The sequence below is a fragment of the Mus caroli genome, chromosome 2 (genome assembly GCF_900094665.2).
Source record: "Mus caroli chromosome 2, CAROLI_EIJ_v1.1, whole genome shotgun sequence".
Taxonomy (NCBI): domain Eukaryota; kingdom Metazoa; phylum Chordata; class Mammalia; order Rodentia; family Muridae; genus Mus; species Mus caroli.
This window is the reverse complement of record NC_034571.1, coordinates 64,171,427-64,194,079: the sequence shown is the minus strand read 5'-3', so window position 1 is coordinate 64,194,079 and position 22,653 is coordinate 64,171,427. Positions and strand designations below refer to the sequence as shown.

Sequence of the window (22,653 nt, the reverse complement as noted above, 5' to 3'; positions counted from 1 at the left end):
GCTGTGGTTGTGCGTAGTATTAGACTTTATTGTAAATGTATTTACGTGCTTGCTCATTTCTCACTAATGAAAAATGGTGCCTTTGATAAATACCATTATTTGTTGAAAGATTCCATAAATGTTCTTCAGACGGTCACTGTAGCCAAAACAACTGAATGATGTTGGAAAGGTCTGCAAATGTTATCTGAGAAATCTTCAAAGGGTTCTCAATGAATACAAACAAGGTCGTCAATGAATGGACAGAACAATTTCCTTATAAAGCAAATGCATTCTTGCCCAAACTTCATGACATTATTTATAAATTAACAGTACTAACATTCTGTAGTGATGTACACCATAGTAAAAATTTTTAGTTTTCACAAAAACAAACCCCTAAAAATGATGTATTTAAGAACTGCAATTTGGGAGGCCTCAGGGGCAAAGATATATCTTTGTGAGTTCAAGGCCAGCCTGGTCTACATAGTGAGTTCTAGGGCAGCCAGAGCTGCATAGTGAGACCCTGTCTCAAAAACAGATAAACAGACAAACAACAAACAAATAGAACTATAATTTGAATTACAGTTTTACATTTCTTTTTTTTTCTTTTTCTTTTTTCCCAGAGCTAAGGACTGACAGTTTTACATTTCAAGTTCTGTGATAACATATTTAAACTAAATGTCTAGTTAAGAAGTTTTTGATTAAAAAAACAAGAAGTATTTGATTATTTTTTAAGAATGATCTTATTTTTTTTAAATAATACTTTCAAAACATTAATTAGTGCTGCATAAAAGTCTTTATTAAATCCAACATGATACAATCACCTAATATCTGAAAATCAATATTTTTACAAGTATTAGGTACAATATTAACATTTGTAAATGAGGTACACTTCAGTTACAATTTTTAATATAATTTTTAGAAAACTGACAGTTTTCTAAAATTAAGGAGTTCTTCCTTAATAATTAAAAACTTCTTAAAATATAAAATATAAAAGCTATGAATATATAAAATATCCCAAGCCTATAGCAGGCAAGCAGTATTTTTTAATCTTGAGATATCTTTAAATAGAGGTCCAGCTCAACTCATTCAAGATTAACTCATCCCAAAGTCCCTGCAGTGTGAATCCAACAACTCAAGATCAGCTCATCACTTCCCACAGTCCCTGCAGTGTGAATCCATCCTTCAGTTTTTCTATTGCAAGCCCCAGTTCTTCTGAAAATACAGGTTCACGATCTTGTTGCTTTGGGGAAGGGAAGATGATGAGATGGGAACAGAAGATGAGCAAGGACGAGGAAAAAAAGAAAAGTGTTTCACTAAGTTAGTGACTGCTAAGTGCTGTAAACATTGAAACTTAACAACAAAAATAGGTAAAATGTCCTTACCTTATTCCCATCAGCAAAATAAGCCTATAAGATAAAGAAAATGATATTTTACATGTTCTAAGGAACATTAATTTTCAGAAAGATTTACTAAGTATATTTCACATTTGGCTACTGTTGTTTAATAGTTTCTCTACCTCAAATGTTGCCATCGACACATTTCTTGTGGTGGCATGGGACCTTAATCCCTTAATGGGCACTTGGGAGGGAGAAGCAGGTTAGAGCTTTCCAAGTGAAGGGCCACACTACTTTACATACTGGGTTCCCCAGCTAGGGCTACACTGTGAGGACCTGTCTTAAAACAAAACAACACAACACAATAACAATTTTAAAAAATGTTATGCCAGTATTAATGTTAGTTGTGCTTTATGCTCTAAGCCGGTGGTTCTCAACCTTCTTAATGCTGAATACAGTCCCTCATGCTGTGGTGACCTCCAACCATTATTTTGACATTATTTTGTTGCTACTTTATAACTGTAATTTTGCTACTGTTATGAATCATAATGTAATATCTGATATGCAACCTCATGGGGGTCACTACCCAAGTGTTGAGAACCTCCGCTCTGAGCAGTACATCTAATTGATGTCGAGTACTATTGGCCTGAGAGGAAACAGGAGGCTTTTGGAGCTGTGAGAAGGTGGTTCTGCTTCTGCTTTGGGAGATGATGGTAGGGCAGGATGAAGGCTGCCACGGTGGCTGCAATCTAGCACTCGAACTTGGAGGCAGGAGGGTTAAGAGTTCAAGGCCAGGGGCTAGAGAGGTGGCTCAGTACCCAAGAACATGTACTGCCCTTCCAGAGGCCTTGAGTTCAGTTCCCAAACCTGTGTCAGGCAGTTCACAACCACCTCTAAGTTCAGCTCCAGGGACCTGAGCTCAGCCTCTGGCCTCTAAGAGCACCAGCACTTTGATGTGCACATCCTCTTCCGCAAACACACACACAAACGGTTAAAAAATAACACAGCTTAAAAAACAAAACAAGGTGGTAGATAAAAAGGCACTTGTCACCAAGAGGGACAACCTGAATGTGACCCCTGGTGGGTGACCATGGGACCACAAGGTGGAAGGAGAAGACGGATGCCTGAAAGCTGTCATCTGACCTCCACACATCTTCTCCCATCCAACCCCCAAAAAACAGTAAGTGTAAACCACGTCACAACAACAACACAACAAAAGAGGCAACAAAACCAACCAGAAACAAACCAAACCAAAGTAATTGGCACTTCAGTGTGTCCGGACATGGCTGGAGGGGAGCAGTTTACACAGCTTTATTTGAAACTACTTATTACTGGAGGAAGGAGTGTGTTATGGTCAGAATCATGAGACAGTAGGATACGGAAACATTAGAAGGCATTTCTTGCTTGTTTTTTGAGATGAGGTCTCACTATGTAGCCCTGTCTGCCTGGCTGGCCTTGAACTCACAGAGATCCACCTGCCTCTCCATCTTGAACGCTGAGATTAAAGGCTTGTGCTACCACACCCAGCCTAACATTAGTATGTTGGCTGATTAAATAGTATTTATTTGGAAACAACAAAGTATATTACTCAAACATATATCCTTCTAAAATAATGTAAATTAAAGCTCATTTCATAGAGATGGATTCTGTAAAGACTTTAAGCTACAATTCAAATCCTCTAAATAACTGTTCTCAAACTATTTCCTAGGTGGAGAATTTAAAAACATTCTCACAAAAGAAATTCTTTCACTTAGAAAATTTCCCTCAAACTCATGTTAAAAAAAACCCAGGTTTTACTATGTTTTACGCAGTCATAGCATTGTTAATTAAACTTGACTCAGCTACACATCATAAGAAGTGTAACAGCTCCTTTGGTGCTCACCACAAAGGCATCTGTGTGGTCATCAGAGTCTATTTCCACATCATCTTGAATTTGTTCAACAGTCAGAGCTTCAAGTGGCTGTGGCTAAAAATTAAGAAGATGTCAGAGTCAAGATTAAACCAGTTTTATCTTAAAAAAATGAACTGTGAGAACTACAAATGCTTGTTAAGGGTAACACAATGCATACCACTCAAGTGATTCTATAATCTATAGTCTCATAGTAAAACCAGTTTGAGGTGTACAAGCTAAGCGTCAGGTTTTAAATCTGCAGTCAACGTCATCAAAATTATTAAAACAGGAAATGTGTATATATATTTAATGTATTTAGAGATGTTTTTAAAAGAAAAAACTCAACACAATTGCTGTTCTTTCAGACAGAAACGGGCTAGTCAGAGACGCACCCTGAAGAACTTAGAGGGTGCCTGAGAAGTGAGAGAGTGGGTGACCATTGCTAGTTATGGGTAGGATCTGGGGAGAGGAAGGAGAGGAAGAGGAGAAATGAGAGCCAGAGAGGACAGGAAGTGGAGCAACGCCACCAGGAGACACCTGTGTGCCATGCGTTTATGCACACAGCTGAGGTTGTGTCCATGGAGTGGTGAGGCTATGTACATGTAGCTGTGAGGAGGTTATCTGGATCCAATAATGAGAAACGTGAAACAGGAAGCTAACAGTGCCTAGGATTCAGGAAATCTGGGGCTGAAAGTCCAAAGACTGCTGATTTTATACTACTCCTCAAGCAGCAATCACAGTCTGAATGGAAAGGAAGGGATTGGCACAAGGAAGACTGGTAAAAGCAAATTAATACGTAAGATAAGATGAGGAAATGAAAGGGAAACCCCAAGATGAGAGTCCCTGGACTGTCATGACAAGAGAAAACTGACTTGTGAACGTTGTCCTCTGATCTCCATACACGCCGTAGCACACACGCACAAAGTGAATCAAGAAAAAGTACAGGTGATTCTAGAGCAGGCAGTAGTACTACTGAAGGATATGCAGAGAAGGGGGAGAAAGGGCCTCTCAGAAGTCAGAGGCCATGAGCTTCCCTGTGCCCTGCCTGCTTTCTGGTTCTCTCGGGTTACACGCTGATGTGTGAGAGCAGAGACTGAAGACAGAGTGGTTGTGAAATGGCTTGGCAGTCTGCACACCAGCAGGGTACTGATGAAAGTGGACGGTGAGGATACCGACATTAGGGTATACATAGGGGCCCAGCAACTGAGCAGAGAGGGGACCTGTGATGGTGTGGTCAGTGATGGGGCTGAAATAGGGAGTGCCAGAGATAGAGTCTGGGTGAGGGCACCAGTACAGACAGTGGGGATGCGAGTGACAGATCAGATGACAGCTGCAGACCAATGGAAAGCCAGCGTACCTGGGGAGTAGGGATTGGTACCATAACCAGAGCAGATGGGAAGACATGACAGTTGAAACATTTCAAAACTAGCTGGGCACAGTCTATGTGTCAGGTCCCAGCACCACAGTGGCTGAATCTAAGAAGGCAGGAGCTTGAAGAGCAGTCTGGCCATACAAACAAACAAAAACCAAAACTAAAACCAAAACAACAACAACAAATCCTAAATCAAAAACTACACTAGTGTGTCGGAGGCACTTGTTAAGAGAATGAAGATGGGCCACACTGATGGGACAGACTCTGGATCTGCTGCAGGGTGGGACAAAGGGAATAGGAGTGTATCCACGAGGCCTTGTAGGCTTGTCAAGTGGATGGGGCTGTAGTGGCAGAAGAGCCTTGTACACGGATACTTACCTGAAAGGCTGCTTACCAACGTGGGCACAGAGGAGTGAAAGGTGAAGTAACCCATTAGAAGACAGTAACAGCCACCAACTAGAGATGGCCAGTCTGGGGCTGTGCTCACTGGCCCAAGCTCTACATATATGTTTAAAGTTGTATATAGCGAGTCTACTTCTGCATTTCACAGGCAGCATAGAAACAATTGAACAAATTACCTTTTCTTCCATTTCATAATTCACTCCAAATATCGGACTGGCAGAATAGACTTTGTGAAGTGAGTTGATCTCTTTAACTGATTCCTGTAGTTTTTCCACAGGGTCTATTTTAAAGCCAAGAACGTATCCTCCACTCTATAAGAACAAAATAAGAAAAACAAAACCAAACCAAGCCAAAGCCTAAGGAACAATATGTTCAGGATATGATGGAATCACTCTAACTGGCCTTGTTTTGGAGCATCAGCCTAAGCTGCTCTACAGAAACGAACTCTGCTCTGAAAATTGCAGACACAGAGCAGAGGAGCACAGCAAGCCTCCAGGGAGCCACGGCAGAGCCACCAGCCTCAGGACCACAGGGGCAGCTTGTCTCTAACTTGGCCCTGCGCCCTGCCTCCCTCATAGTTGGACGTGTGTCCAGATCACACGTAACTTCCTATTTACAAGCTGATCTTCCCAGGTGAGACACACACAGTGGAGTGCTGGCCAAAGGAACTGAGGTTTTTCTTGGACTAGGTCTTGAGAAGAAATAGACTGTCCATTACAAAACGGTCTCTTTGAAGCTATGTCCTTAAAGGGTTTGGAAAGAATCTTGACTATGATTGACCATAGGCTGACAGAAAGAGTGTTTAAAAGAGAGTGGCATAGCGTAAGAGGTAAAAGGATCAGATGGTGATGACACACCTTTAATCCCAGCAGAGGCAGATGGATCTCCGTAAGTCTGAGGCTAGCCTGTTCTACAGACCAAGTCACAGGACAGCCAGGGCTAGGGCTACACAGAGAAACCCTGCCTCAGGAAACCAAAAAAAAAAAAAAAAAGCATATACTTTTGGGTTCAATTCTAGATCAATATAATAGCTAATAGTGGACAATATTCTTCCTTTACTCTTTCTAAGCCTCATTTAAAAATTATGAAATGGTTATCAAGTGGTTTTTATTAAGCAGGAAAAAGTATATCCAGTTGGTACAGTTCCTGGGACATAGTGGGCACTTAGTAAATGGGAGAGGATAGACATTCATTTTTTGTTTTGTTTTTGTTTTGTTTTTTGAGACAGGGTTTCTCTGTGTAGCCCTTGCTGTCCTGGAACTCACTCTGTAGACCAGGCTGGCCTCGAACTCAGAAATCTGCCTGCCTCTGCCTCCCGAGTGCTGGGATTAAAGGCGTGCACCACCATGCCTGGTTTGACATTCATTTTTAAATTTAGAAGTAATTTTGTAATTTTCCTGTATTTGAGTCCTATAAGGACTATGCACTATAAGGGTGCAGGGGTGGAGAGTAACTAGAATAGTGCATCCAATAACTCACTTTAAAAAAAATTGTATTTGGGATATGGCTGTACATGCCTGTTGTCTTAGCACTCAAAGGGGGTCGGCAGGAGAACCAAGAGCTCGGGACCAGCCTGGTCTCACGAAGTTCAAGTCCATCAATAAAGTATTTTAAATGACTCAGATATACATCTGCATACTGGGTGCGCAGCAGCCTATAACCGGATACTGTTCAGTCTGAGAATCCCTGTTTCTCAAAGCAAGTGTAAATCAGACAAACGGGGTGAAAACCGTCTCATCCCCAGCAGCTTTGAGATTCGGGGGTGGGGGGTGGGGGGTGGGGGGAAAGATTCCTAAATCCTCCAGGCCTCAGGACCCAGGATTGTAAGAGCAGGGAGAAGACAGCCACCACTTCATGGAGTTATTAGATTGAGATAATGTATGAAATGTGTTGACCTAGCAGTGATTTCCCTCATGAGTACAGTAATATCACAGCGATAATGACTATATTCATCTAACGAGCAAACTGTAGAGCATGACGTGGTGACTCACATCTATGACCCTAGCACTTAGGAGGGTGAGGCAGGAGGGGCCTGAGTTTGTGGTGGCAAACACACATAGGTAGGTCTCTTCTTAGGGAGACAGTTCTATAAGACTTCAAGCACGTCATCCATCTCCATGTTACAGCTGATATCCTTGCATGTAAACTGAAACTACAGAAGAGCAACTAAAAACCTAGTTACACAGCTAAAACTTTATCAGTTTAGTAAAAATGTTGACTATCTTACCTGCTGAGAGCTTTCTATGACAAGCGCCAAACCAAATTTTGAATCTCTGATCTTTATTGAACGCTGTATAAAATGAAAAAGAAAAACCATGCACATTAGTATCTGATAGTAGCAACTTTTTAATACATACTTTAATTATGTATTGTGCTATAGTCCTGGCTCTCTGAGCAATCCTCCTGCTTTAGCCTCTGAGTGCTAAGGACTATAGATAGGTGTGAGTCACCACACCCACTACTCCTCATAGTCTAAGGATTAGAGGCCCCTCATTTACCCTCTTCCTGCAGGAATCAGTAAACAACAATGTGAAGACAGGTGGCAAACTGAAAAAAGCCATACACAGATATTCAGATATTTCCAACTCTGTAGAGTCAACAGGGTTTCTGACTTTCACATAAAAGGCTGACGATCTTCCAGTTATGAGGTGCCAGTGTTCTTCGTGGCTCCTAAAGCAAGATTAAAGCTATCTGTACCATTCTGTTTCTCACACTTTGTCTTGGTTATGTTTTTGTCAAATAAACACAGTTAGGGTCATCTGGGAAGAGAAAATGTCCCCTCATGTGTGTCTGTGTGTGTGTGTGTACATGTATGTATGTGTATTTGTGTCTTCATAGACCCAAGCCATGTGTGTCTGTGTCTGTGTGACTCTACTCCACAGGACCATGCCGTGTGTGTGTGTGTGTGTGTGTGTGTGTGTGTCCTGTCACACCCCTCAACTGAGAAAATGTCCCCACCCATGGCCTGTAGGCAAGCCTGTGTAGCATTTCCTTGATCCATGATATATGTTTTGTGGTTGGTGTTACCCAGGGCTGGTTCTATAGGAGAGCAGGCTGAGCAAGCCATGAGGATCAAGCCAGCAGCCCCCCTCCAAGGTCTCTGCATCAGTTCCTGCCTCTAAGTTCCTGTCTTCTTTGAGTTCCTATCCTGACTTCCCTCAGTGATAGACTGTTCTCTAGAAAGGAAACCCTTTATTCCCCAAATTGATTTTGGTCAGGATGTTTATCACAGCAACAGAAACCTTAACTAAGAGAGAAATTTGTACCAGCTCATGGGTTACTGCTGGGACAGATCTGACCATGTATTTTTGGGAGGAATGTAGTGGCCTTTGAACTTTGGGTTAGAAAAGCCATTAGGTGCTCAAAGCTTAATGGTCTGTTTTCTTTGTAGAGAAAGCCAGTAAACAGCACATCTCCATGGTTTCTGCTTCTGTTCTCACCTCCAGGTTCCAGTCTCTTCAATGATGAACTGTGATGTGGAAGTATAACAGAAATGAACCCTTTTCTCCCCAAGTTACTTTCGATCCTGGAGTTTCATTACAGCAATAGAAAGTTAAAACAAATGTCAACCTCTACTTATCTAAGTGACACAAGCTAAGACAGGACACACACACACACACACACACACACACACACACACTTGGGCCTGTGGACTGTGGAGGAGTCAAGTGCTGAGGCTGGAGCTGAAGTTGGAGCATGACTCCTACAGCGACAAGCCGTGATGTATCACATTGCAAGCTGTTTGGGTCAGGCTGAATTCATTCCAGAAGCCACATTTGGCAACCCTACTCTTAAATAACAAAAAATATTCTATTTGAAGACCAGAAAGCACAGGTTGTTCACCGCTCAGTAATTGTTCAGCATAACAAGGGTCAGGCTAGGTGAGCAATAGCCACATAAACGAATATAGAGCAGCAGTGAACACTGTGCGGTGGCATAGCACTGTAACCTCAACACTTGGAGGGTGAGGTAGGAGGGCTGCTATGAGTCTGAGGCCCAGCCTGGGCTCCACGGTATGTCCCATATTAGTTTGGACTATAGAGAACCTGCCTCAAAAACATCTCAAACTAAACTAAACAAGCCAAGCAATAAGTATAAATAACAATTTGTCACACACTCATGCAGACTATCAGGTCTTCCCAGCACTGATGACAAATTATTTCTACCTATAGAGGTAGCTCAGCAGTGGAGAATTTGCCTAGTTTGTACAAGGCCCTGGCTTTGATCTCCAATATCACAAATAAAACTAATGATCGCATGTCCATAGATCTCCTTCCCATCGCACTCTGATTATTCCTTTAATGCGTTGCTTCCTCTGCCAGGGTGAAGTTCCTCAGTAGCTGGGCTGTGTTGGTTCATAGTCGTCTTGACTGTTGATCCCTGAGTGTGCAGTGATACTGTCTTGGGGCTTCTGTTGCTATGATAAAATACCATGGCCAAAAGCAACCTTGGCAGGAAAGGGTTTATTTCAGCCTACGTGTCCTAATCATAGTCCACCGTGAAGGGAGGTTGGGGCAGGAGCTCAAGGCAAGAACTGAAGCAGAGGCCAAGGAGGACTGCTGCTTCCTGGCTTGCTTCTGTTTTCCTAATGTTCATTTATGTGTATGATCTTGTACCTGTGTGCATGTCACCACTAAGACCATCTGAAAACACATATATTTATATTATGGTTCATAACAGTAGCAAAATTAGTTACAAAGTAGAAACAAACATAATTCTATAGTGGGGGTCAGCACAGCATGAGGAGCTGTATTAAAGGATACAGTATTAGGAAGGCTGAGAACAACTGCTTTGGAGCGTGTCAGATCCCCTGGAGTTGGAGTAACAGGAGGTTGTGAGTTACCTGATATCGGGGCTAGGAAATGAACTGGGGTCCTCTGAAAGAACAGCAAGCACTCTTAACCACTGAGCCATCTCTCCAAGCCTTTTGCTTCAGTGTTGGGGATTGTACGTTCTAGCAAGTCACTCTACTGGTGAGTTACATCCACAATCCTTCAAATACTTAATTTTTTCTTTTCTTTTTTGTTTGAAATATAGTCTCATTATGTCACATTTGGCTGGTCTGGAACTTGCTATGGTGTCAAACTTAGAAAGATCCAGCTGTCTACCTCCCCAGAGCAGGGATGAGGGATGGGGTGGGGATGGGGCAGAACACAGGATGTGCACACATCACATACTGCATAGTTCTTAATAGCAAGCTGAGGGAGAGTTGAGGGTTGGAACACAGCTTAGTGGCAAAATCCTTGCCTAGCAAATGCAAGATTCTAAGTCAATTCCTAGTGCCACAAAGAGGAGAAAATGCAGGCAAGTTCATAACTGTTATGAATACTTATTTATTTTTAAAGATATAGTCTAGCTATGTAGCCATGGCTGGCTGCTCTAAAACATGCTATGTAGAGGCTGGAGAGATGGCTCAGTGGTTAAGAGCACTGACTGATGTTCCAGAGGTCCTGAGTTCAAATCCCAGCAATCACATGGTGGCTCACAACCATCTATAATGAGATCTGATGCCATCTTCTGGTGTATCTGAAGACAGCTACAATGTACTTATATATAATAAATAAATAAATCTTAAAAAACAAAACAAAAAACTTGCTATGTAGACTAGGCCAGAACTTGTAGAAATCCTCTTGCCTTCATTGCTCTAGTGTTAGAATTAAAAGTGTGCACCATTATGCCTAACTTATACATACATTAAGTCTTTTCTCTGTTAAAATAATAGAACCAACAGTTTGAAACTATGCTTTTATTTATTTAAGTATACTTTAGTTACATTTATTTACTTATTTATTTGGGGAGGGACACGTATGCCAACGTGAACATGAGTACAGAGGTCAGAGAACAACCTTTGGAGTTGGTTCTCTCCTTCCACCATGAGGGTCATGGGGATTGAACTCAGGTCATCAGATTGGGTTGCAAGCACCTTAGCCTGCTGAGCTCTCTTACTGGCCCCAAGAATCTGCTTTTAGTTAAGAGCCCATAAAGAGGGGAAAAGCCAGAACTCATATAACCCCAAACATCCAGTTATTAACTGTGTTATTTATTCTACATTTAAAGAGGGTAGCCAACATGCATGTACTTACAATTTGCAGATATGGTATGCTGACATTAAAACTGTCATTCATATTGGCATGCCACACAATTCTCACATTGGTAATAAAAAAAGTTCCTAAATTCCCCTGCAGAAGACAGACAGAGGTAAATCAATGGTTGCTTGTTAGTAGCCCTAGCCTTTGTCTCCACACTTGAACTTAGCAAAAAGGCTGAGAAGCAATAGTCTTTGTTTCCTAAGACCCAGAATAATTTTCATTATGACAGCAGTAGATTAACATAAGAATTTAGCATTATTGAGTAGCAGTGACTCACTGCTTACAAACTAGCACAATTGCATGACCGAATGCCTGGGCCTGCAGTCATTAAGCAGCAGGATAGGACATCAGAACAGTTAGACACTAAAGTCAGTGTATTTGCCTGAGGACATAGTTAAAAAAAGTAGTGTGTGTGCATGTGTGTGTACGTGCATGTGTGTGTGTGTGCATGCAAGTGCATGAGTATCGGTCAGAGAACAGCTCTCCAGAGTGAGTTTTCTCTGGCCACCTTAGGGGATCCAGGAATCAAACTCCGGCTGTCAGGGCTGCATGCAGGCCTCTCTACTCACTGAGCCATTCCACTGACCCACAAAATTCTTCTTGGTGTATTTTGTAAAATGTATAATGGAGATTTGAATAAATAATCTCCTCACCCCCAGCTTTTTAAAGACTTTAGTATAGACTCTGGCACATAGCATAAGTATTAGATCTTTCTATAATAATCATTCAAAACTTGTGATATGGGCTGGAGAGATGGCTCAGCAGTTAAGAGCACTGACTGCTCTTCCAAAGGTCCTGAGTTCAATTCCCAGCAAACACATGGTGGCTCACAACCATCTGTAATGAGATCTGATGCTCTTTTCTGGTGTGTCTGAAGACAGCTACAATGTATTCATATAAATAAAATAAATCTGTAAAAAACAAAACAAAACAAAAGAAACAACAGAAAAAAACCTTGTGATATGCCTGAACAAAGGAGTTAAAGCAACTTAGAGTAAAACCTTATACTCCTATCATATCCATCTGCCTATCTATCTATCTATCTATCTATCTATCTATCTCAGATATATTTGATGACTCTTCAATACTGACTAGATCGAAACTACGCCAGATGTGATGATTCACGTCCATAATCTCAGGACTTGGGAGGCTAAGGCAGGAAGACCATGAGTTTAGAGCCAACCTGGGCCACACACACACACACACACACACACACACACACACACACACACAGAGAGAGAGAGAGAGAGAGAGAGAGAGAGAGAGAGAGAGAATAGAGAAAGAATATGAATGAATGAATGAGAATATTGTTCCATGTCTAAAGCTGTAACACTAACTTCTCCAGTTGGCCAATGCTAACGCTAATGATTACGCAGCCCCAATGATGAGAAGGAAACAGCTGCTGAAACAGACCTAAAAGGCTAGGTACTGTACACGATAGATACCTGGTCGCTGGATAGATTCCACACGCCGTTGATCTTATCATACACATGCTCCTGTGGTAGTAACCTCAGCTGCTTGTTCTGAATGACTGCACTTCTCAACTTAAAGTCACGGTACATTTTAGAAGTTTCATATGCTCTACAAAACAGAACAAACGGAAGCCCGGTCACTCGGAATGGGAAATGTGGTTTGTTAGGCTGTGTTAAAATCCACGCCGCTGATGCTTCTGGACACCACTCAGTTATTACGGTAAAGCTAACGCTCTTCAGTGAGGTGTGGTATAGCACATGCCTGTAGTCTCATCAGTTGGGAAGCTGAGGCAGGAGAATTGACAGTTTGAAGCCATCCTGGACAACACACTGAGTTGTAGGCCAGCCTGGGCTACTGAGTAGGACTGCTTCAAAAAGCAAAAACAAAAGCAAAAACAAACCCAGAAAAACAGAATTAGTTTCTTTTTCAGTAAGGATGGGTGACTGCAGTCTTCTGCCATGGTGGTGTGACCCTGACAGGGTTTCTCTGTGTAACAGAGACTAGGCTGTCCTCAAACTCACAGACATTGGCTTGCCTTTGCCTCCTAAGTGCTGAGATTAAAGTCGTGCACCACCATGCCTGGCTTTACTGTATTTTTAAAAGGTAGTATTAGCCTCGAATTTACTAAGTGCTCTCTCTCTCATCTTGGTCACAGCACTCCTTAAGTCAAACCAAAGAGAGCTATGGTTCAGGTGCATGACCACGGAGAAGAGAACATGTCGTTGCTACAGCGCTCAGCCCTCAGCTTGTACCTCAGCTCCTCGGCATATGCCGAGACAAACACTTGTACACAGATGTCCAGAGAAGCATTAGTAATAATCAAGCAATAATATGAATAACTATAAAGAGAAACTATTTAGGTAAAACATTTGAATGTTTATCTGCTATAAAATTCTTTTTTATGTAATTTAATAGAACCTTTTCAGTATTCTTATATTTTACAGAGGGTGGTGCTATGTAGCCCAGGATAGCCCAGACCCCCTAACCCTCCTGCTTTATTCTCCAGAGTGGTGACATTACAAATGTGCTTTATAAAGTCTTTCAAGGTGCTTCTTATCTGATAATGAAGTGTATTATTCTAAACACCTCTGTGACATTTGCAACTAGAAGATACTGTCAGACGTCTGTGACACCTTACCCTTTACACCATCATATCAAAGTAAGTTGATAAGAGTCAAAACTCTGCCTTGTACCTGTGCACTGCGATCACAGAAGTAAAAAGTCTGGGGCTCCCGGGAACCAGGTTTGTGAATATAAACTCAAACCGGGTAGTGTTGCATTTTGTCAATATATAAAGAGCTTCGGTTTGGCCTCGTAGTTTCTGTAAAGTCAAATTTATTACAAAGTTTCAGAGTTAAAGAGCAAGTTCCCATTTAAGGTGGAAGCAAGCCTTTTCTTAAGCATCTAGTGTTTCGTCACAATACATCTAACGTCACCAGGATTGTTCAGACTTACAGAGTTAGCAGTTCTTGTTGTGATATTCAATATGCAGTTGTAACCAATAGCTAAAATAAAGACAAAGGAAACACGGAGCATGAGGTCACAAACTGAGAAACACAGTATTGTAAAATAAATTAAAAACCCAAAATGCTAATGTTTTACAAATTAAACATGAGCAGAAACACAACTTCTTAAGTTTTTATGGAATGAACACAAATTGAGGGTAGGAACGGAGCTCAGAGGGTAGAGTGCTTCCCTAGCCTGGAGCCTGATGCCCAGAACTGGATAAACAGAGCACAATGGTGCACATGCGTAGCCCCGGTACTCAGAAGATGGAGACAGCAAGAACAGAAGTTCAAGTCATCTTCAAGGACACAGCAGGTTAGAGGCTGGTCTGGAATATGTGGGACCCCCTCTCAAGAAGGAAAAAAAGAAAGAAAAAAAGAGGGGAGAAAGAGGGAGGGAGAATGAATAAATGATTACAAGAAATTGAGGGTCAGTTGTACTACTTTGACAAAATAAAAATATTCCTAATATGGGAAAAGAAAATGTCTAAAACCCATACACCATCTACCAACAAAACAAAACCCTTTCTACCACTATGCCAATAGAAAAATATGGCTAGATTTGTCACACTTTAAAAAAAAAAGGCAACAAGCTATATGGCATGTTTTCAAAGACAATGAAAACAAGCACCCGCACAAGCCCAGAGACCTGACTCTCATCTCCAGAGCCCATGCAAAGGTGGACGGAGAGAACCCATACCACACAGTTGTCCCTTGGCATATCAACCTGACCCAGTCACATCATGCACACACAAAATAATAAAAAAATTAAAGACAAAAACCATCCTGTGTAAAAGCAGCAATCTCACATATGCCCAAGATACAAAACTGACCAGCTGAAAAACGAAAAAAGAACAGATTATTTCATTTGCATTACAAAATAGACTGTGATCAGTCTTCGATTTCTTACAGTTTTCTTAAATAGCAATCTCATATTTCCACATACTTCATGGTATCACTTAGAAGAAAACTGTTGCTGTTCTTTTACATGGCTGGGGATTAAATCTAGGGCCTTAAGCATGTTGGGCAAGTGCTCTACCACTGAGACCTGTCCCTAGCACTTTAGATTTGTTGGTTTGTTTTAAATACAAACTCTACCATCCAACTTTCCTGAAAAAGGAATCTTTTCATTAGCATCTTGTCTAAGAAAGGTACTTACAAAGATTGACTCTGGGCAATGCCAAGGAATGCCAGATGATCCTTAAGTTTGTGACTAAGAGTCTACCTAAAAGCAAAGCAAGCAACAACCAATTAACTTAGGCCATCTTACAGCACAGACCAGAGCAGTGCGTGCTTCCACGCCGAGCACTGCACCAGCCGCATGCCTGTGATCCAAGTGTTCAGGCATGGAGTCCGGAGGACCTGAGCTCGCTACAAAGAGTCTGAGGGCAGCCTGATTTAAATGATTAAAAAAAAAAAATGTTTGTGGGCTGGACAAAGTATCTCCTACTGCTGTGACTTCCCTGCTGTGGTGGACTCTACCCTAGAACTGTGGGACAAAATAAACCCTTCCTTCCTTCCTTCCTTCCTTCCTTCCTTCCTTCCTTCCTTCCTTCCTTCCTTCCTTCCTTCACTTTCTTTTGTCAGGTAGAATGGATACATGATGTTATACGAGTCTCTCTTAGTAGTTCTCATGGTGTGTGTGTGTGTGTGTGTGTGTGTGTGTGTGTGTGCGTGCGCGCATGTGCATGTGTGTACGCGGAGAACATCAAGTGTCCTCCTCCATACTCTCTACAGTATTTCTTTGAGGCGGCAAGCCCCCCAGCCCACCTTAGTGCTGGTGTCACACGCGTGCACAGGACCACCTTGGTCCTTATCATTGCATAGGAAGCACTCTTAGCTGCTGAGCCATTTTTCCAGCCCCACAGCTCTCATTTAAATGAACCATGTCCTCATATTCCCAATTCTGCCAGAGGCATAGGCAAAACTGACTGCAAACGAAGCAGTTCTTCAAGGCTGGAGCAAGTATCTCAGAGTTAAGCCTACTAGCAATAGAACTGAGTTGGAGTTTAGATTAAAACTGGGGAGGACAATCCCCTTCAACTCCTTTGGTCCTCTCTCTAACTCCTCTATTGGGGACCCCACACTTAGTCCAAAGGTTGGCTACGAGCATCCGAGCATCCGTCTCTGTATTTGTAAGGCTCTGGCACGGCCTCTCAGGAGATAGTCATAGCAGGCTCCTTAGAGAAAGGGCCAAAGGAGCTGAAGGGGATTGCAACCCCACAGGAAGAACAACAATATCAACCAACCAGTCTCCCCAGAGCTCCTAGGGACTAAGCCATCAACCAAAGAGTACATGTGGCTCTAGCTGCATATGCTGCAGAGAATGGCCTTATCAGGCATCAATGGGAGGAGAGGACCTTGGTCCTATGAAGGCTCGATAGATGCCCCAGTGTAGGGGAATTGAGGGCGGGGAGGTGGGAGTGAATGGGTGGGTGAAGGAACACCCTCATAGAAGCACGGTGGGATAGGGGGTTTCCGGGGGCGGATGGTGGGGGGAACGGGGAAAGGGAATAACATTTGAAATATAAATAAAGAAAATATCCAATTTAAAAAAATAACGGGGAGGACAAAACTATTTTAACAAGAACAGAGGTCCTGAGTTCAATTCCCAGCCAACATATGGTGGCTCACAACCATCTGTAATGGGATCTGATGCCCTCTTCTGGTGTACATTTTTTTTTAAATTAAGAAAATATCTATAGTTATATCATCATTTCTCCTTCCCTGTCCTTCCTCCAACCCTTCCAATGTTCCCTCGATTGCTCTTAACAATTTTTTAAAGTGTATATGATTTGCAACTACTTTTTTCATTTTGTATGTGCAATCTTACGTAACAGTACAAATTTAAAGTAGACACTCTTACCATCCTATCCACTGGTGAAACTGAGGGCTGCTTGACTTTTCTAATATTGCGTAACTGCATCATGTCCTCTCTCTTTTTATTTATGGTTTTGTCTTTGAGACAGGGTCTCTCAGTATGCCATCGCTGCCCTAGAACTCTCTGTAGACCAGGCTGACCTCAAGCTCACAGAGATCTAACTGTCTCCCCAGTGCCGGGATTAAAGGTTCAGGCCACCATACCAGTCCTCTCTCTCCTTTTTTAGCCATGACTGGTGGCCTGGAACTCATAAAGATCTATCTGCCTTTGCCTCTGTCCCCAGCCTCCTGAGTGTTGGATTAATTACCAGCATGCACTACCATATCTGGCTCTTTTTTTTTTTAAGGTTTATTTATTTTATTTATATGAATTCATTGTAGCTGTCTTCAGACGCACTCTAAGAGAGCATCGAATTCTGTTATAGATGGTTGTGAGCCACCGTATGGTTGCTGGGAATTGAACTCAGGACCTTTGCAAGAGCAGTCAATGCTCTTAACCACTGAGCCATCTCTCCAGCCCAATACAACTATATTTTAACTAAAACATTTTAATAAAGTGTTAAGAGGGGTTATATTTTTTTTCCTTTCTTCTATGAAGTGGGGAATGAAGACGGTGAATCCAGGACATGACACTTGACAGATGAGAGCTCTAGCAGAGAGCTCTAAGTCCCAGCCCGCCCCTTCCTTTCCTCTCTTCCTACCCTGTTCTTTCAGATTGAAAACCTTTATTACACTAGGTTCCTTAAAGCCATCCTTGCTTAGACAGTAACACTTTATCACATAGGCGATTCCACAGGCGCTCCCGTCTCAGCACCCAAGTAGCTGGGGCTCCAGGTGTATTCTTCCAAGCCTGGCTTAGTATTTTAATGCTTTACAAACTGATTTTTATTACTTAAAATTAAAGGCACATTGATTTCCTTGTACCATTTCACTTAGGTAGTATTTTGTCTTTAACACATTCTATTAGCATATTCAGAAACAGTTATGGGCTGAGAAGAGGTGGCCCTGGTCACCAGTTTGCGCTCACTGCTCATCTCCTACACATTATAGGAATCTCGGGCTGCCTCTTTTCTCCTGAGGGACTTCTCCCTGCAGCTCCTGCCCATCCTTCCAAGCCTAGGTTCCTCTCTCTGTCCCTGTGTCTTCTAATATCCTCAACACAGAATCTCCTTGCCCCATTTCCACAGCATCAATCCCCACGCTAATCTGACAGTTTCACGGCAGAGTTCTTAGAAGTGGATTAAATGTGCTAATCTTCTGGGATACTCCTAGCTTTAAAACAGGGGGTCCCCACAGTCAGCTATTGGATGGATCACAGGGCCCCCAATGGAGGAGCTAGAGAAAGTACCCAAGNAGCTAAAGGGATCTGCAACCCTATAGGTGGAACAACATTATGAACTAACCAGTACCCCNGAGCTCTTGACTCTATCTGCATATGTATCAAAAGATGGCCTAGTCGGCCATCACTGGAAAGAGAGGCCCACTGGACACACAAACTTTATATGCCCCAGTACAGGGGAACGCCAGGGTCAAAAAGTGGGAGTGGGTGGGTAGGGGAGCGAGGGGGGGGGAGGGTATGGGGGACTTTTGGGATAGCATTGGAAATGTAAATGAGGAAAATACCTAGTTAAAAAAAAATAAGTCTAAAAAAAACCAAACAAACAAACAAAAAACAAGGGGGTCCTGAATGGGACATGGCCTTAGGTTGGTCACTTGGAAACTGCTTGAAAGGAGCAGAAGTGGAGGGTTTGAAGGCAGAACTCCCCACCTCCTCTCTTCCTCCATATAAACCAGACACTGCACATTCCCATAAGCCTTCATTTAAACAAAGCTTCCTGATTCTGCGTAGGATTTAGGTACAGTGAGTGGATTATTTGTTTTGTAGCCAAACTTCCCCAAACCCTTGTTCTGAGGAAGAAAAACAAAATCAAAAAACAAAACAAAACAAAACAAAACAAAAAACCCCCAAATCCTGAATGGCTTCAACCTTCTGATCTTCCTATCAACACATCCCGAGGGCTGAAAGATTTATTTATTTATTTTATGTATATGAGTACACAAGATAGTTGTGAGCCTTCATCTGGTTGTTGGGAATTGAATTTAGGACCTCTGCTCACTTCAGTTGGCCCCGCTCGCTCCACCCCTGCTCACTCCAGCCCAAAGATTTATTTATTATATATAAGTACACTGTAGTTGTCTTCAGATGCACCAGAATAGGGTGTAAGATCTCATTATGGGTGGTTGTGAGCCACCATGTGGGTGCTGGGAATTGAACTCAGGACCTTTGGAAGAGCAGTCAGTGCTCTTACTCGCTGAGCCATCTCACCAGCCCATGAACCAACATTTATAAACTAAACCAGAATGTAAAACTCCAATGTACTCACCTCTGTCTCCATTGTTTCCTTTTGTGTCTTCAATCGAATCTAAACAATCAATAAGGACTTCCCCCGGTCTTGTTTTCATCTGTCTAAAATAAGCATAAATTCGAGGTGTATAACTTCATCTGCTGTCCATCTACTTAGAGAGGCGAGACATAGACACAGGACAGCCAGTACTGTAAAGTATACAGCCTGGACTGCTCATGCACTTGAGAATAACTTCTAGACCCTGGGTGTCAGTGGGGCCTGAACCGACCAGGGCCTCTTGAGAGTCAACTAGGACCAGAAGTGGAGTCTTGGATAACTAAATGGAAAAGAGCAAAGAATGCATGACTGAAAAAGCGGAACAAGAAAGGGAAGGGACGTGGCTCTGAAGAAAGGGCACTGACTAGGGAGAGAAGTGTAACTATGGAGAAAAGTCAAAGAACCTGGGACTGCAGGATGATAAGTATAGGCCTCATCTGTGGACAGTGGTGGACAACCCCCAGAGGTTTCTAAGTAGAGGAAGGTCGTCGGGCGGTTACAGAGAGGATGGTTTTTAAAAGGGTTGTATGAGGTGTATCCTCAGGAGGGTAGTGAGTGGGTCGGCGAGTAAAGGTGGCTACCACCAAGTTTGATGACCTGAGTGTCTGTCATCCCTGGGACCCACACAGTCAGAGGAGAGAATTGACTTCTGCAAGTTAACTTCTGACCTCCACTCGTGAATGATGCGCACAGAAAGCACTCTCTCATCTCCACAGGCTCGTTTGCTCCTTTGAGTTAGCTGTGTGACTACTCTCCTGCACTAGAATGAGGAAGGGTGTGTGATAATCAACCCCTCTTATTTTCCTGTCTTGATTTTTTGAGACAGATGTCTGTAAACGGAAAATGTTCATGAAAACTGGGTTCGTCTGGATTAAGACCCACCGCACTCCCTGAACTACAGGGAAAGCCATAGAAGGTGTGTAATGAGTTACTGTACTTTGTAATTTCACAAATACCTCCTCCCTCAACTTCTAAAAGGAACGAATACTATGTTAGGCATCCAGTTACTACAAAGACTGAGAAATGTACCAATATCTCATTTTTCCATTTTAGGAGACAGTGCTCATGGTAAAGCACCATTAGGAAGCAGCTGAGGCGCCGTGTAGTTATTGATCCAAGAACTTCAGCTTCTATGTTTTCCATCACGATCTCAGCGACCCCCTCCCTGACTTCTGGGCAGGAAGGTTTTTAACCATCTCCTCTTTTAAGCATATTCCCCCACAAACAGGGATTCTTTTTAACAAGCTCTCAAAGATTTAGATAAGGACCAAATGAAATCTTAGCTCCGACACAAGCTTTGCGTGGTTGGGAGTTTTGGAGAATTCTCACTCCCACCGCCCTCATTTTACAGACATGCCAACCGTGCAGAGGCCCGTAGTGTGCAATGCTATTCCGGAATTTGTTCTAGAACCCTGCTTTCCGGAATCCCTGCCCTATGTCCCCTCCACCGCAGGACGCGGAGGGTCACAGCCTTGATGGGCGCACACTGAGATAGGCCGCTGGCCAGGGCAGGGCCGAGGACCGCAGGGGACCATAGTCACGGGGTCTCAGCGCATCCAGAGACTCACTGCGAGGACACGTCGAAGCGCACGTCTCGGTCCTCCCACAACACGTCCAGCACAGACATGGTGACCGAAGGAGCCCGCCGATGAAATCCACAGTGGCTGCCCGGCGGCGTCTTATGGGCACCAAGGCAACGCGCTGGCTTTGTCACGACATCTACGGCGGGCGCCGGGGCCCAAGCTTCCACCAGGTAGTGTGCGCTCTTTTCCCAGCCCGTTTGCGTCATTTGGTCTTGTTGAGGCGGGTGGCTGGGAAGCTGCTTCACTTCTGAGTCACCTCTCTGTTCTCTGCGCAGAACTTTAGCCATTTCAGCTTTCCTGCTGTCTTCCTACACCATTTAGAAATCTTAACTTCATCAAATTACATTACTGGTTTGATGGGGCTCTGACCCTGCCCACCTCCCATACCCTGGTGGCCTGGATCTCTGGCTACATTCCAGCCCGAGGCTCAGAACCTGTTGAGGTCCTACTCCATCTGGTCAGAACCATTGCTTCCCTAGATTCGTACAATGCCAGCCCTTGCGTCCTATTTCACAAATCAGCTCTCGGGCCCCTCTATTGTGAGCAAATAAAACGTAGACACCTGATCCTTAAAGTTCACCTGCTTTGATCAATGTGCAGCACAGAGTACCAGATAAACTCTATGTCTCTGTCTATGTCTATGTCTCTGTCTCTCCTCCCTCTCCCTCTCCCCCTTCTCCTTTTTTTTTTTTTTTTTTTGACATGGTCTCCCTTTGTGGCCCAGACTGGCCTCAAAATGTAACAGCTTCAGTTTCCCTAGTACTGGGATTATAAACATACTTTATATATTTTTAAACGAATCAAATGGCTTTCTTTTACTATATGAAAATTATCAATAAACAAGTAACACATTAAATAAATTACTGCTTCACAAAGAGTGATCTGGGGTCTCCTGGGCATACTCAGGAGCCTCTCATGGTTACATAAGTATAGTGACATGAAAACACTTGCCTTTTAAACTCTAGCTGGGTCACGGGTTCACATTATGTATAACTGAGTATGTAAGCACATAGAACACTTCATTTGCTGTTTGTTTTTTCCAAGACAGGGTTTCACTTGTGGGCCAAACTGGCCTGAAACTTACTATGTAGAGCAGAGCGGCTTTGAACTCCCATCAACCCTCCCACCTCAGCTCAGAATGCTGGGATTAGAGCTGTGAGCCACTCTACCCAGCTACTTGTTTAATGCACTATGGCGTTTTGGTTTTAGGATTTATTATATCATCAAATCCTGTTAGCGTTCATCTCCCTGCTCAGCCTCCTGAGTACTGGGATTGCAGTGTGAACCACCATGCTCACCTTTAAAAAAACGTGACATAGGATTTGGTATGCTGCTGGAAGTAATGGCACACATCTTTAATACAGCACTTGGGAGAAAGAGGCAGACAGATCTTTGTAAGTTCAAAGCTTGCCTGGCCTACATAGTAAGTTCTAGGCTAGGCTAGGCAGCCTTTCGAGTAAGACTCTTATCTCAAAACAAATTTTTTTATTGTTTAATAATGTGAGTCAATATGGATTGAAATATATTTCTTCTAGTTTTATTGAAGTATGAATGGTGTACAGTTTGGTGAATTGGAACCTGAGTACTTGTGTGTGTTATCACCACAATCGAGATAATAAAACCCCATTATCTCCACATGTTTCCTTGTTTCTCTTTGTGCCTTTAGTTTGTTTGGTGTTAAGAACACTGAGTATGAGTACTGGAGAGATGGCTCGGTGGTTAAGAGCACTGACTGCTCTTCTG

At 42.8% G+C, this 22,653-nt stretch overlaps 1 protein-coding gene across 2 annotated transcripts; it reads right to left on the bottom strand.

Annotated features, from left to right (window-relative positions):
* Window positions 1–753: 753 nt before the first annotated feature.
* On the bottom strand, window positions 754–21,326 carry Bbs5 (Bardet-Biedl syndrome 5). 2 transcript variants are annotated; one of them, XM_021155616.2, is made up of 12 exons: window positions 20,896–21,326; window positions 19,310–19,392; window positions 15,205–15,270; window positions 13,996–14,045; window positions 13,734–13,861; window positions 12,513–12,648; window positions 11,062–11,157; window positions 7,206–7,268; window positions 5,155–5,289; window positions 3,196–3,279; window positions 1,362–1,385; window positions 1,003–1,219 (listed from the first exon to the last, which is right to left on the bottom strand). In XM_021155616.2, the coding sequence occupies exons 1-12, from the start codon at window positions 21,195–21,197 to the stop codon at window positions 1,118–1,120; spliced, it is 1,269 nt and encodes a 422-aa protein (XP_021011275.1). In that variant the 5' UTR covers window positions 21,198–21,326; the 3' UTR covers window positions 1,003–1,117. The 2 variants fall into 2 exon arrangements, with proteins under 2 accessions (XP_029324658.1, XP_021011275.1); XM_029468798.1 differs by lacking the exon at window positions 13,734–13,861 and having other exon boundaries at window positions 754–1,219; window positions 20,896–21,067.
* Between the last annotated feature and the right edge of the window lie 1,327 nt (window positions 21,327–22,653).